Source organism: Ipomoea nil, unplaced genomic scaffold, assembly GCF_001879475.1.
Source record: "Ipomoea nil cultivar Tokyo-kokei standard unplaced genomic scaffold, Asagao_1.1 scaffold3321, whole genome shotgun sequence".
In the NCBI taxonomy this organism is placed as follows: Eukaryota; Viridiplantae; Streptophyta; class Magnoliopsida; order Solanales; family Convolvulaceae; genus Ipomoea; species Ipomoea nil.
Window position 1 is genome coordinate 5966423 of NW_017619749.1, and position 13040 is coordinate 5979462.

Genomic DNA, 13040 nt, shown 5'->3' on the forward strand with positions numbered 1-13040 from the left:
TTTCTTTAAAGCAAATGTTGAGGAAGCCGGGGAGGTAAAGAGATGTTTGATTGAATATGAGGCCTTGTCTGGACAGGCAGTAAACTACCATAAATCCAGTGTGTGTTTTAGTAAAAATACAACGGAGGATTGCAGGGATCAAGTGGCGCAACTTTTGGGTGTTCCGAAGGCAACAGATTTTGGCAAGTATTTGGGTCTGCCTTCGTTTATTGGGCGGAGGAAGAAGGCGGTGTTCTCATATATTGAAGATAAAATAAAACAGAGAATAGGCACATGGAATAAAAGGCTGTTATCTCAGGCTGGAAATGAGGTACTTTTAAAAAGTGTAGCACAATCAATGCCTACCTTTTCTACCTTGTTTTTACCTAATAGATGCTAAATTCAATTTGCTGTGAAGAGTATTTTGTTTTGACAATAAGTCTGGCAATAGTTTTACAAATGAGAAAGAAAAGAGGGTGGCAACTGGCAAGCACAACAACTTTTCTTCAGCTGTAGCCTTCAACAACTCCACGGGTAAAGGAGAGCTTTCCAGACCTCTGAGAATATATATTGGGGAATCAATGACAAGAACCACAAAATTTGTTGGAATACATACATACATACATTCCCAGATATACTATGGCTATATGTGTGAATATATCCAAGACAATTAAATTCGGGTCATGGACTCATGGTTCCATATCCAGGATCCTCTATAGCCAAGACCAAGAGAAGAAAATGGCGAGTTGGAAAATCGTGTAAACGAGAGAACGGGAGATGAACTCTTGCAATAGGTGCTGGAGAGGATCGGAAAACAATCCTTCTAATGCCTCTTCATTTCCCGGAAAATATTTGACACCTTTGGGGATATCTTTGGTAGGTACTTGAACAACTGAAAAGCGAAGACCATGGGATGATGCATTAGAATACGGGTTGCTTCAATAACAAGAAGAGCTAAATTGCTAAGCAAAAGAGATCTCGATGAGCTACTCAAGTAGTCGTCTCAAGGCCTAAATCTTTTTTAGGTGTAAACCACGAGGTGGTCCGGGTCTTTCTGTCCGTTTAACGGTCCAGGTCCATCCAACTAATCCCCGTTCGCTCCGAGAGGCTGGGAGCTGGCCCAGGGGGAATCAAACCCGGGTTACCCCAAAATTCGCCCCCACAAAGAGAGCTCATTTAACATCTGAGCTACCACCCCGGGTTTCAAGGCCTAAATCTTACCCACTGATAATGTATCAAAATCACCAAAGGTTAAGTTATCATTTATCCACATGCCACAGTTTCTAGCTCTTGGCGAAATCTAAATTCCAAAGTCCAAAAGATTGAAGGTGCAGAACATACCCAAAGCTTCACGCATGCATCGATGACAACTGGAACAATGCAAACAAATATCGTTATGGCAGCCTGATCAACCTCAAACCCATAATGCTCCACGATTACCTCTGACAAAGTCTGCCAACCAGATTCAGAATGATACCTGAAAATTCTCGTACAAAAAACTGATACAGTTAAGCTGAAATCAATTTATATCTCATTATTAAAATAAAAAGATGCAAATATAACATTTATTTTCTAAACAGCCTCCAATGTATAGAGGAAGCTGGAATTAGTATAGATTGCAAAACCATAACGCCAGAACTTCTCTAAAGCCGAGTATAAATTCATTCAATTCATTAATGAAAAATGAGTGTGCCCTTAACCATGTTTTCTCCGAATAATCAACCAGAAACATAGATCAACATGGTTTGCAACTTTGCATGAGTTCAAGAGAACAGACGAGGAATAATTCAACCTCGGTAACAGACTCAATTAACGACATGTTGTCATGATAGATATGAGACAAGAAATGCTTACCCTAAAAATATATCAGTAATGAGAATAATGAGAAGGGCCTTCCCAGTATCTGAGACATTATTTATTAATTTGTAACCTGTAAATTTGAGCAAAGACACCTGCAAAACATATCAACAGAGAATCAACGTGTCAAAGAGAAAAAAGAAATATTAGTTCAGTTCACAATGTCAGTTTAACTCATTTCCCATCTATATATCCGAGAGGAAAGGCACAAGAAAGCAGCTAATAACTCAAAGACACTAAGGGTGTGTTTGGTTCATGGGTTTAGCTATCAGGAATGGGAATCAAAGTGATTGTTATTGTTTGGTTGACAGGTTTCTAGAACACTATTATGGGATTTGATTACCCCTTAATTAGAAAACCCATTCCCTAATAAAATATAAGGGTTTCATTCCATTATTCTCCTCCTAATTAGTAATTTGATTTTTAAGTTTGGATTAGTGCTTTTAGATTTTTTTTTTTTTTTTTTTTTGTTCATATTGGTGTTTTGTATGTCTTTATATATTAGAATAAATTGTCTTGATTTTTTGTTCATGTATTTTTAAAACATTTAGGGTGTGTTTGGTTCGCACATGGGAATCGGAATCAGAATGGGTATCAAATACTTGGTAATGGTAATGGGTTTTAGTAAAAGTATTTAACATGTTTGGTAGTAGGGTGGAATGGGAATTGTTACTAATTGTAGTACTTGAGAATGAATAAGGGAATGAAACCCTTATTTTATTTGGGTATGAGTTTTTCAATTGATGGGGTATTCAAAACCCATAGTAGTGTTCTAATAACTATCAACCAAACAATAACAATCACTTTCATACCCATTCCTATGGGCAAAACCTATCAACCAAACACACCCTTATTCCCATTATAGGATCATACATAACCAAACAACAATATTGGTAATCATCCCAATTCCACCCTACTACCAAACATGCAAAATACTTTCACCAAAACTCATTACAATTACCAAGTATTTGATTCCCATTCCGATTCCGATTTCCATGTGCAAACCAAACACCCTAAAAGTACAAATGTATGTCTATATGTATCCAATCACAGCCAACACATTTATACATACCAAGCAAGAGACAATATCCCTCATTTTATACTTCTATGATTCCTAAATCTGGGTTTAGCAGCCTTTCTTATCTCAATTTAGTAATATCCTAAATATAATAACAGTGAGGTGCTTCTACAGTTGAGAATTTGATATAAACCACATTGGACATATTGAGAGATCAAGTCATTCCCTTGATTTATATAATATTAGATAAATAATGCTACTATATTGATGAACACGTAAACTATTCCAAGAAGAAAGAAATTACAGGGAATGGGATGGTAGCTTACTTTGTTCTGATTGAAGTACAAAAGAATGAATAATGAGATGCCAAATACAGCATCCGACCATATATTAGCAAATGCTCGGCGATTTTCTAACCTCCGCTCATCCCGCATTTCTAACCTGCAAGATCAACAGCCAAGATGTTAAACAACATTGGCAATAAAAGAAGAGATCATAGGCATTTAAAGGTCTAGCTCCAACATATTAATGATATTATGAGATTTCCTCAGCAAAATAACAGAGAAAAACAAAAATGGTGGCAGGTCAGAGGTACAAACAGGATGTGTAGGGAGCATTGCTAAATGTAATTAAAAGTTACCCATTGAAGTATATTTGACCACTCTAAAACTTACGCTTTCTGATGAAGCTCCATGAAAAGCTCCTTCTCAGAAAGAGGTGGGGATTTACCAATCTCGACCTCAAGACGATATCGTGCTTGCTCAAGTTTGAGTTCCTTAATCATTTCACGCTTCTGGCTTGTTTTCACATCAAGCATCTGTGCTGCAAGTGGTACAGTCTTCACATACCTTCCCCATAAATATTAACCATATATGAGAGTCAGTTTACAGAATGCTTGCATATGAATTCCAATCACAGTAGTAACCATCCATAAATATTCTAAGAGGATTAACAGTACCAATAATCAATAAACATTAGTAACGTGCCAATTCTATGCATTCTCAAGTACCAAGCTTATTTGATAAAGTATAGACAGATAATGTGGTATCATATTCTTGAAAAATCTTGGTTTTAAATGTAAAGAGCAGTGTTCCATCTTTGTCTCTTAGTTACTGTTAAGAGTCCCACATTGATAAAATAAGACAGAAAATATGAGTTTATAAGGCTATGGGTTAGACTAGCTAATTGGTTGGATTCAATTTTTAGTGTGGTTTAGCCTATGTGTATTATAGCCCAATTGAGTGACCATGGACCAATCTACCATTATAATGGTTACTATTTGTTCTGTTCATTATATCTTTATGGAACTATCTTTTGAATTAGCATTCAAGGTGAGTGGACAACATTCAGATACATCCTTAAGGAAACAGATAGCTGGAAAATAACAAGAGAGGTTCAAGAATAAGAACACACATAAATGGATACATATTTTAAGTATTACAAAACAAGTTACTTAGGATCCCTTTCTTTCCCCGACCAGTAAAACCATTTGTCAAGCAAATTTTGGAAGCAAAAGATCTGAAATTCAGAATTTTGTATGAATGCAATAAGAAAAGGATCACCTGTCCAGAAAGGGCATAAGAACATAGTCATGAACTAAAAAATCCAAGGCCCATGGAATAATAATCAACACTGCCAAAAACTTAGCCTGCAACAAGAAAGGAAGTACATATCATACATAATTTAGTGTCATCCTAGCAATGGTATGAGGAATAATACTTTATTTAAAAAAAAAAAAAACAAAAAACAAAAAAAGCCTTGTTAAAAATGAAAATAAAATTTTATCAAGGCAAATTGACCTACCATGCTATATACAATAGCAGATTCAGGATCTTGTTCTACTGAGAAATGTGTAATATGCAAAATTATGACAAATCGATGGAATTATTTGTCATTGAAAATAAAAACAACAAATGGAATGTCTAAGAGAGCATCAGATGAACATTTTTCCAATTATGCTTTCTACTATCTGTCAAGTTACATAACAGACGAAACTAACCAAGAGAAACTTATTTTGCAAATCCTTTTACTTTAGCAATATGATACTGTTTATAATATCTAATGTTGTTGGATTGATATGAGCCTATATATAAAGTAAGATTCTTTTTTTCATTTCAAGACACTCATAATCTTAGTGAAATGGATATTACAGAATTCCTAATCATGAGCATACAGCAGTATGGCCTCTTTAATCTGCTGCCGTTCTTTTCTGTTGCTAGTATAAGAATCTGGGTTACATATGGATTCCAATACAAATATCTGATTCCTAGTCACATGGAGTATTGTATATAGGAAAGAAATATGTTATATCATCCATGATACATTGAGTGTGAAAGTACTCTAATTTAAGATCACACGGCATAAGAATAGTGATAACAACATGGAAGTAAGGGGCAACCCCAGCCAAAGCTGTTTAGGTTATAATTTCGACTCCTAGCAAGAGTGGCCTATTACAGACTTGGTAACCAAGATTACAAGTTCGACTCCCAGCGGGAGCGACCTATTGACCTTATTCGTTTGAGCCGATCAGCTATGGACAACCTAGTTTACCTTATGGTCCTTTGCCGACTAGGCTCAAGTGGCGGGGTTTACCATTGTCCATTGCACACCCTACCAAATAATGGTTGCGGGTTTTCCTTGTCACTCAAAAGACAAAAAGACATGGAAGTAAAAGATTGAACACAACACTAAGGAAAAATGCAGTTACCGAATTGAAGGAGGCATACTGAAATATGCGATCCTCATACAAAATGTCATCTTCTTCCCTGCCAAGCACCATATCCCTCATTGATTTAACCAATCCCCTCACAGGAATTAAGTCACTGAGATCGTCCCCCACAGCGCCCTCTTCGGGATTTCCATTGGAGCTCCGTACCCACGAAGAACCATTGCCAAGATCAATAGCAGTGGGGTCCACAAGCCAGTCCTCCCACCTCCTATTCTCCTCGTTCCTAATATCCTCCTGCGCTTCCCTCAACTCTATAATGGCCTCCGCTCGTCTTTTCCAGGCCTCAAACTTCTCATCCTCCGACAGCTCCTCCCCGCCGCCGCTCAATCCCTCCTCTATTTCCACCTCATCCAGCATTTCATCGTCCTTCAAACCAAACCAGTTCCCTTCCTCGTCGAAGAACTTCTGCCACCAACTCTTCCTACCCCTGCTCTTCTTAGAATTCCTTTTCTTGACATGGGGAATTAACTTCCGGAACCTTCTCTTCCAACTCCGGCAATGGGTCAATTGGACCTCGGAACCACTGAATGGCGATGACCCGCCAAGGAACAAGTAATTACCGGAAGTGGGTCGCTTCAGAGAGATGGGATTCGGGCAGAAGAGTATTGAAGTGCTCATTAAAAAAACGTACACAGCTCCACATTTTCCAGCATCCTCATCAGTGTTTTACAACAAAATTCAAGAAATGCATGCCGTTGGAACAGGACCAAATTTCGATTCAGTAGACTGCAGAGTGTGGGAGTTGGGTTCACGGTTTGGGTGCAGAATGGAGACAATTTTGGGTGGAAGCCAAAAGCGGAGGGTGGCTTAGTGGATAACGGTATGGATTCGATTCTGTTGGGATAAACCCTGTTCTTCAAAGTGCGTCAGACATTCGTCAAATTATGATTCTCTTCTGTTTGCAACGTAATATTTTAATTTTTAACCGATGGAAATAATGTTTTTCTTACCTTGATAAATAAAATTTAGAGTTAATTATCTTCTCCCAAATTTAGAGTTAATTCTTTTTAATAGGTGGTAGTTTACTTCTAATTCTTTTTATGCCACAATAGACCAAATGTGGATGTTTTAATGAATTAACTCTAAAATTTAATAATACTTCACCAGTTTTGTTTGTACTAATTACTATACGAGATTTTTATTTTTTTTGAGAGCAAAATTATTATACGAGATTATTTAAATTAATTATGAAATTTATTTTAAACACAAATAAGTAAGGAAAAAATGTCGCTCACCTTGTGGTCTAGCGGCATGAAATGACTCTTCTAAATGGAATGTTATATGTTTGAGTCTCAAGAGCGGTATTGAACATAATCGGGAAAAAGGTTAAGGCCATTGGTAAAATATTAGCCTATTAGATAATTTTGGCTTATTTGACCACTATTAATTGTTTGATTTTGTTAAAAAAAATCAACTTCATAAAGTTAAAATTCAAAAAGTTGTTCAAAGCAACTTTTTCAATTAGTTTTTTAAGAAAATAAATTATATCAAACAACTATCAACTAACAGCTAATTTACCAAACATCTTTCTACAATCAGCTAATGCTATCATCTAGTTATACCCTCTAATTAATCCAATCAGCTAACAACTAATGGCCATTTACCAAACCTGACCTAAATAAACTCATAAATTTTATTCAATTAAGTCTCTCTAAACTTTTAAAAAATGCAATTAAGTTCATAAATATTATATTTTGGTGTATTAAAGCCCAAAACTCAATTAGTGATTTGTAATAGTAATTCCCTATTAGGTTCATGTGATGCTATAGGGATAAATACCTACAACTAACAACTTCGAACAATCACCGGTCGCTTTTGTCTTCTCTGATGGTGAAGGTTGGGTCACCTATTCACGTGAGAAGGCGATCTAGGCCGCCCCTCATTGGATAAGGCGGCCTAGTGATCGCCTTTCGTGAGAAGCGACCTAGATGGTTGTCTTCTCACATTAAGAAGTTGGTATAAGTCGTTTCTCTGACGATAAGGCGACCCATATGGTTGTCTATTTTTCTTCAACGACAAGTGCGAATGATGGATAGTGGTGATCAATAGGCCTTTAGTGTAGAGATTTATATAATCTTATAAAACATTACAAAACTCATATAGTTGTAGATAATTTTATGAAAGATTTTAGAGATATAATCATAGTCATACAATCAAATAGGTATACACCTTCCGCCTTCCGTGTTGAAGAGGTGGAATAAGTATAAATAACCTATTGGAGCTCATTTTGTAACCATCAAAGTGGTCCCAATGGTTCGAATGAATATGAAGGAGGATGTTATTGTTTTAATTGGGAGGGTAAAGGAAGTTATTTATTAAAAATAATAAAGATAAAGATGAAAAAATAATAAAAGCATAAAATTCAAATTATAAAAAAAATGCAACTATTTATTGAGTCAATTTTTTATTTTTATTTTTATAATTCAAATGTTGAATGATTCAATTGCATTGTTATTATTAGTTTTTTGACAAATTTAATTAAAAAAAAAAAAAAAAAAAAAAAAAAAGAGAGAGGGGAAAAATTTTAATAAAAAAAGAGAGGAAAAAAAACATTAGAAAAGGGAAAAGTGCTGGTGAGAAAATACGGAGTAATTAACTCCTACTGAAATATTGCGTATAAATAGAAGCAAGGCAGTCAAACTACGTCGTTTTGTGCTCAGGACATAAGCAGGTGCCGCCGTGAGGGTGTGGAAGCCGGAGGGGTTTAACATTTAGCAGGGCGCTAAGCTAGGGTTTTATAGGGTTTTAAGTGAACAGAAAAGATGAAGCCGGTGGTGGGGACGGTAGTGTCGAATAAGATGCAGAAGTCGGTGGTGGTGGCGGTGGACCGTCTCTTCCATAACAAGGTCTACAACCGTTACGTCAAGCGCACTTCCAAGTTCATGGCGCACGACGAGAAGGACGAGTGTAACATCGGCGACCGCGTACGTACTTTTCTGTAAAACCTTCATCATATATATTACTGATTCAATGACTCGTTTTTTGGTACTTATTTTAACCAGTTTCCTGCTTATCTACTAAGAATACACATTGAAATTGGCTCAAATTCGTAGTGTCATTGCCTATTTTTGAGTGACAAGATCGCCATTTGTTAAAAATTCCTTTTGTTGTGACAGATTTAAATCAATATTTTTGGAAAAATGATCTCCACTTTGTCCCCATCCATTGTGTATTGGAGAAATACCAAATCTGCTTGTAAAAGAACCTGGAAAGTAGTGACAGATTTAAATCAATATTTTTGGAAAAATGATCTCCACTTTGTCCCCATCCATTGTGTATTGGAGAAATACCAAATCTGCTTGTAAAAGAACCTGGAAAGTAGAGGACAAATATATTATTGTCCATGAAAACTCTCAATTGCTACATTTGAGAACAATCGCATGCAAAAAATCAGATGATGGATTTTATATTCCTATTGTTTCTTGCTGGAGGATGTAATTGCATTTTCTTTTAATATGTTTCTTAGGAGTTGAGATTTGGAGATTGTTTTGATTTCTATTGATATGATGTGGTTGCTTTGTTTATAAATTTGTTATTACTTTGTGTCTTAGATGCAGCTACTAATATCTACGAAATTTTCATTGATTTACGTCAACTATTTACTTTGCCTTTGTTATGTGGAGTGTGCAAAAGTAATTGAGTTATTGAAGGACCACTCTAATCTGTGTTTCTTTGTTTCATTTTATGAAACCACAGCAATAAGTTAAGCCCTTGTTTTCATTTGTGTTTTCAACCACTCCTAAATTCCTAATATCATACTTGATGCATCCATAAGTAGATGTTTTAGTCTATGGAAAAAGGTAACACCTTTACATGCAACTGCAACTTCAGGTCAAATTGGATCCTTCCAGACCATTGAGCAAGAATAAGCACTGGATTGTTTCTGAAATTTTGAAGAGAGCAAGAATCTACGTGCCTCCATCTGCGGAAACCTTGGCAAAGGCAAACATGAAGACTGAAGTATCTGCCAATGATAATTCAAAGAGAAAACCTGGTGTTTCAGCTCCATCTTCAACCTAAGGTCTGACTAAGCTTATTGTCTAATGTGTGTCATGCCAGGTTCTGATGCTCTGGAGTCAAACATGATTTTCCATTTGTATATTTGGTTTCTAGGTTAATACCTCCCTTTTATGTCATTTTATAGGAACTACTATGCTAGAATAGTTTGTTTTTACTTGTTATCAGGCATTTTGCTAATCTGTATGGGTGTTTCTATGCTGTTTCTATGCTAGCTGACTCGTTAAATGTAGGACCAAATTTACTGCGTAGTGTATGACAGTAAATCTCAATTGTGAAAACTAGGTTTTTCTTGGCCCCAAGGTAATTAGAAATACTATTTATTAGCTTTGTAGTAGTTTCTCTATACGGTCATGCATCTTTATTACTGCAGGGCAGACTGTTGGCCAGTAGGTTATTAGTCCAGACTCTGGAAACACTAACCCTACATTATGCAGGGTAGAAGCACACTGGGTCATATGGGGTAACATTTATGATATGGCATAACCTTTTATTTTTATGCCTTAAAACTGGCATAGCCAATGAATAAGAAAGCTCTAATAAATTAAAATCAAATCTGAGTGTTAGCTCTAATCCCATTGATATCTCAATTAAATTATTGTCCTGAAGCTGTGAACTACATGATGAGTCTAATCGTGGTATGAAAGAGCTTATGCAGTTGATCTATTCAAATTTGACCCCCTATATAGCCTGTTGTAAGTTGTAGCCCCAAGTAACCAAGTTTGCTGCCGTATTTTTTCAGTAAAGTTACTCATGATACTTGTCAAAAATAAGTCATTAACTGGAGGAATGTTGAAGCTTTGCATCCAGTGTATGCCATGAAGTTATGCCCTTGGATTAGAATATTAGATTACTGAATTGCCTTGAAATTAGTATGAGATTGATAGTGCAGCTCTCTGAGATTTGTCATATTTTCCCTATGAAATGGGAAGCCTCTAAGCTGGTATGGTTTCTATTGTCTTGTTGTTTGCCAGGTATATACTTATGCAGCCAGGTAGCAAGGTGCCAAGGTCCAAAGAACCACACAATTGCATCAAGTATTGAAGGGAAGATCACAAAACATCTCTTTTGAATATCAATAAAATCCAAACTTGTACTCTGGGGAATGCATTCTTTGTTACAAATTGTATTTCTAGATTCCAATGCTGAATTATAATTATGAAAAGTTGTTTCAGATATGTAGTTTAGTTCGGAATTTGGATAGTAAGATTTTTACGGCATTTTTTTGCCCATGTTTCATTGTTTTTTTCAATGAGTTGCCGAACATTTTTTTTTTCTTTTATACTATTAGCTAATGAACGTGAAAGAGTTTTTTCTTGTGAAAAATAACAATTTTTTTTAAATATTTTAATTATAATCTGGTTGGTTGTTTCATTTGCCTGTACCCTCATAAGGAAATATGGCAATAGTGCCAGAATAGTAAAATGAAATCAATTGGTGCAAGAATGTTAACATGCTAATACATTCCTGCAATACATTATACATGCAAGGGAATCTGAACTGAGGCTTATATTGAGACATTACAAATCATACAATTCTAAAAGGCTCCCAATCCCGTGCCAAACTTGCAACAGCCATGCTTTCAGAATTCCAATTTCTACTCCAATATAAAACTAAAGGTTGGCAAGTTTCACAAACCTACAAGAAATACTACTTAAAAACTCATCCCATCAGTGACCCCAAAGTAAATAGGCCGTTAGAGCATAAATGAAAGGATAGTTTTAAAGTCAAACATTCTTGAAATAGATATGTACGTGTTTTGCAACTTCTTGCCGTAGAGGAATGCATTCAACTAAACATTGACGCCCCTTTGCTTTGCCAACCCCATAACAATTTCAAGGAACACAATATCCTTCTCTTGCTTTGCAAACATCATAACGAGGCATTTCTTGAGATTTCGAATTTCTTCCCACACATCATTATCAAAAGAGTAGCCGATTCATGCATGTTATCTAGATAAAACTCAATGTTATTACAACTAACAAGGGCAGGAAAGTAGTTAAAACTTACAAGCTGCTTATGGGCCGATACAAATCAATTAGTATGTGTAGAACTAATGTTTTCAAAATATTGTATTTGCCAGCATTCTAGACTCAGCATAACCAAAGTACAGGGTATATACTTTATATCATTAGATTGACAGTGGCAAGTGGCATATAATGAAAAGTTGATTACATTCACTAAAAATTACTTAAAATTGATCTAAATAAAATAAAAAATATTTATAAATAATTAAATATCATATAAATAGAGATGATATAAAGTTTGTTTTAACAATGTCATCCGCCCTATTTATAAATATTGTCACTATGGACATTGACTATCAATGAAACATATTTATGTGTAGTTTTGTTTTTGTTTTTGTTTTTTTTTTTTTTTTTTTTTTTGTTTTTAGTATTACTAACTCTGTTACAATGCAGTATCTGTAAGCACAAAGAGTATGAGACTCGAACCCACAATCTCTCAAGTTCCCACATGAGGGAGCAACTTAGTGCAATTAGACCACAAGGCCCTTGGATGTGTAGTTTTGTTTATCCCATTACATTTGCATCATTTTTTCCCCTGAAGGGTGCACAAATTCTAAGGACCAATGCACAAAGTATCAAGCATGTGTGGAAATGATCATCCACCAAGTGTCCAACCTTATTCACGAACTGTTTTGTCACAATATGGATTTGGACATTAGAGCATGAATATATGCACTAGTGAACTTACTTATCTTACACAATGTAGTTTTCATGGTCAATGCCACACTTCTGTCAAGCATCAATGAGAACAAACTTCTTGATGCCTTTGGGGCATGAATACACTAGTGAGTCCAATTAGCAACACCTAACTATTTTTTTTATGGTTGATGATATGATACACTATTCTGCTGAACATAGGTAGATGATAGTTTGCCTGACGCTCTTGAAGCACACTAACCACTTCAATACTCTTTTGTCATATAATCGTTTTCAGAATTTATTAAAATTTAAAACATGATGAACCACTCTCACCACCACAACTGTCCTTCTAAATAAGGCGTAGCTTTGAATTAGTAGACTTGCATTTGGGCTTCTATCATGCATTAATTTGTAGGCATTGCATAAATGTTTTGTAAACTTTAAATCATGAATTTCAAATGATATTATATTAAAGTTTTAAAAGTTCTAAATCATGAATATCAAATGAATGCCTTAATAAGTTAAATAAATTTGTATTTTGTATTTGAAAAAAGAAAAGAAAAGAAAAGTGGCCTTATACATTTAAAGAATATATTTCCTTTACTATAAGTAGTATAATTAATTATACTTTAAATGTATAATGCACTACATATAATATAAATAAACAATATATAAACAATAAATATAATATTATATAATATATTAATTAAATATTAAAAAAACACTGTAACAATATCAAAAATATATAATTTATGAATAAAATGAAGATTAAATA

The 13040-nt window shown here is 35.1% G+C and overlaps 2 protein-coding genes across 4 annotated transcripts; one reads left to right on the plus strand and one right to left on the minus strand.

Moving 5' to 3' along the window:
- Nucleotides 1–358: 358 nt before the first annotated feature.
- LOC109170187 (chloroplast envelope membrane protein) lies at nucleotides 359–6463 on the minus strand. The gene is made up of 7 exons (XM_019319176.1): nucleotides 5562–6463; nucleotides 4417–4502; nucleotides 3529–3702; nucleotides 3181–3295; nucleotides 1834–1931; nucleotides 1321–1456; nucleotides 359–871 (listed from the first exon to the last, which is right to left on the minus strand). Exons 1-7 carry the CDS (start codon nucleotides 6198–6200, stop codon nucleotides 803–805), a joined length of 1317 nt encoding a protein of 438 aa, XP_019174721.1. The 5' UTR covers nucleotides 6201–6463; the 3' UTR covers nucleotides 359–802.
- Nucleotides 6464–8215: 1752 nt separating this feature from the next.
- On the plus strand, nucleotides 8216–10851 carry LOC109170188 (30S ribosomal protein S17-like). 3 transcript variants are annotated; one of them, XM_019319179.1, is made up of 3 exons: nucleotides 8216–8506; nucleotides 9414–9641; nucleotides 10594–10851. In XM_019319179.1, exons 1-2 carry the CDS (start codon nucleotides 8345–8347, stop codon nucleotides 9600–9602), a joined length of 351 nt encoding a protein of 116 aa, XP_019174724.1. In that variant the 5' UTR covers nucleotides 8216–8344; the 3' UTR covers nucleotides 9603–9641; nucleotides 10594–10851. The 3 variants fall into 3 exon arrangements, with proteins under 3 accessions (XP_019174724.1, XP_019174722.1, XP_019174723.1); XM_019319177.1 differs by having other exon boundaries at nucleotides 9414–9603; nucleotides 10574–10851; XM_019319178.1 differs by having other exon boundaries at nucleotides 9414–9603.
- Nucleotides 10852–13040: the final 2189 nt, after the last annotated feature.

Excerpts from the sequence above, each read along its gene's own strand:
- LOC109170187 (XM_019319176.1), bottom strand. The coding sequence starts at position 6,200 with ATGAGCACTTCAATACTCTTCTGCCCGAATCCCATCTCTCTGAAGCGA. Across the intron at positions 4,503-5,561 it reads AGTATGCCTCCTTCAATTCG|GCTAAGTTTTTGGCAGTGTT; the intron begins GTAACTGCATTT and ends TTCTTGTTGCAG. Across the intron at positions 1,457-1,833 it reads ATTACTGATATATTTTTAGG|GTATCATTCTGAATCTGGTT; the intron begins GTAAGCATTTCT and ends GAGAATTTTCAG.
- LOC109170188 (XM_019319179.1), top strand. The coding sequence starts at position 8,345 with ATGAAGCCGGTGGTGGGGACGGTAGTGTCGAATAAGATGCAGAAGTCG. Across the intron at positions 8,507-9,413 it reads AGTGTAACATCGGCGACCGC|GTCAAATTGGATCCTTCCAG; the intron begins GTACGTACTTTT and ends CTGCAACTTCAG.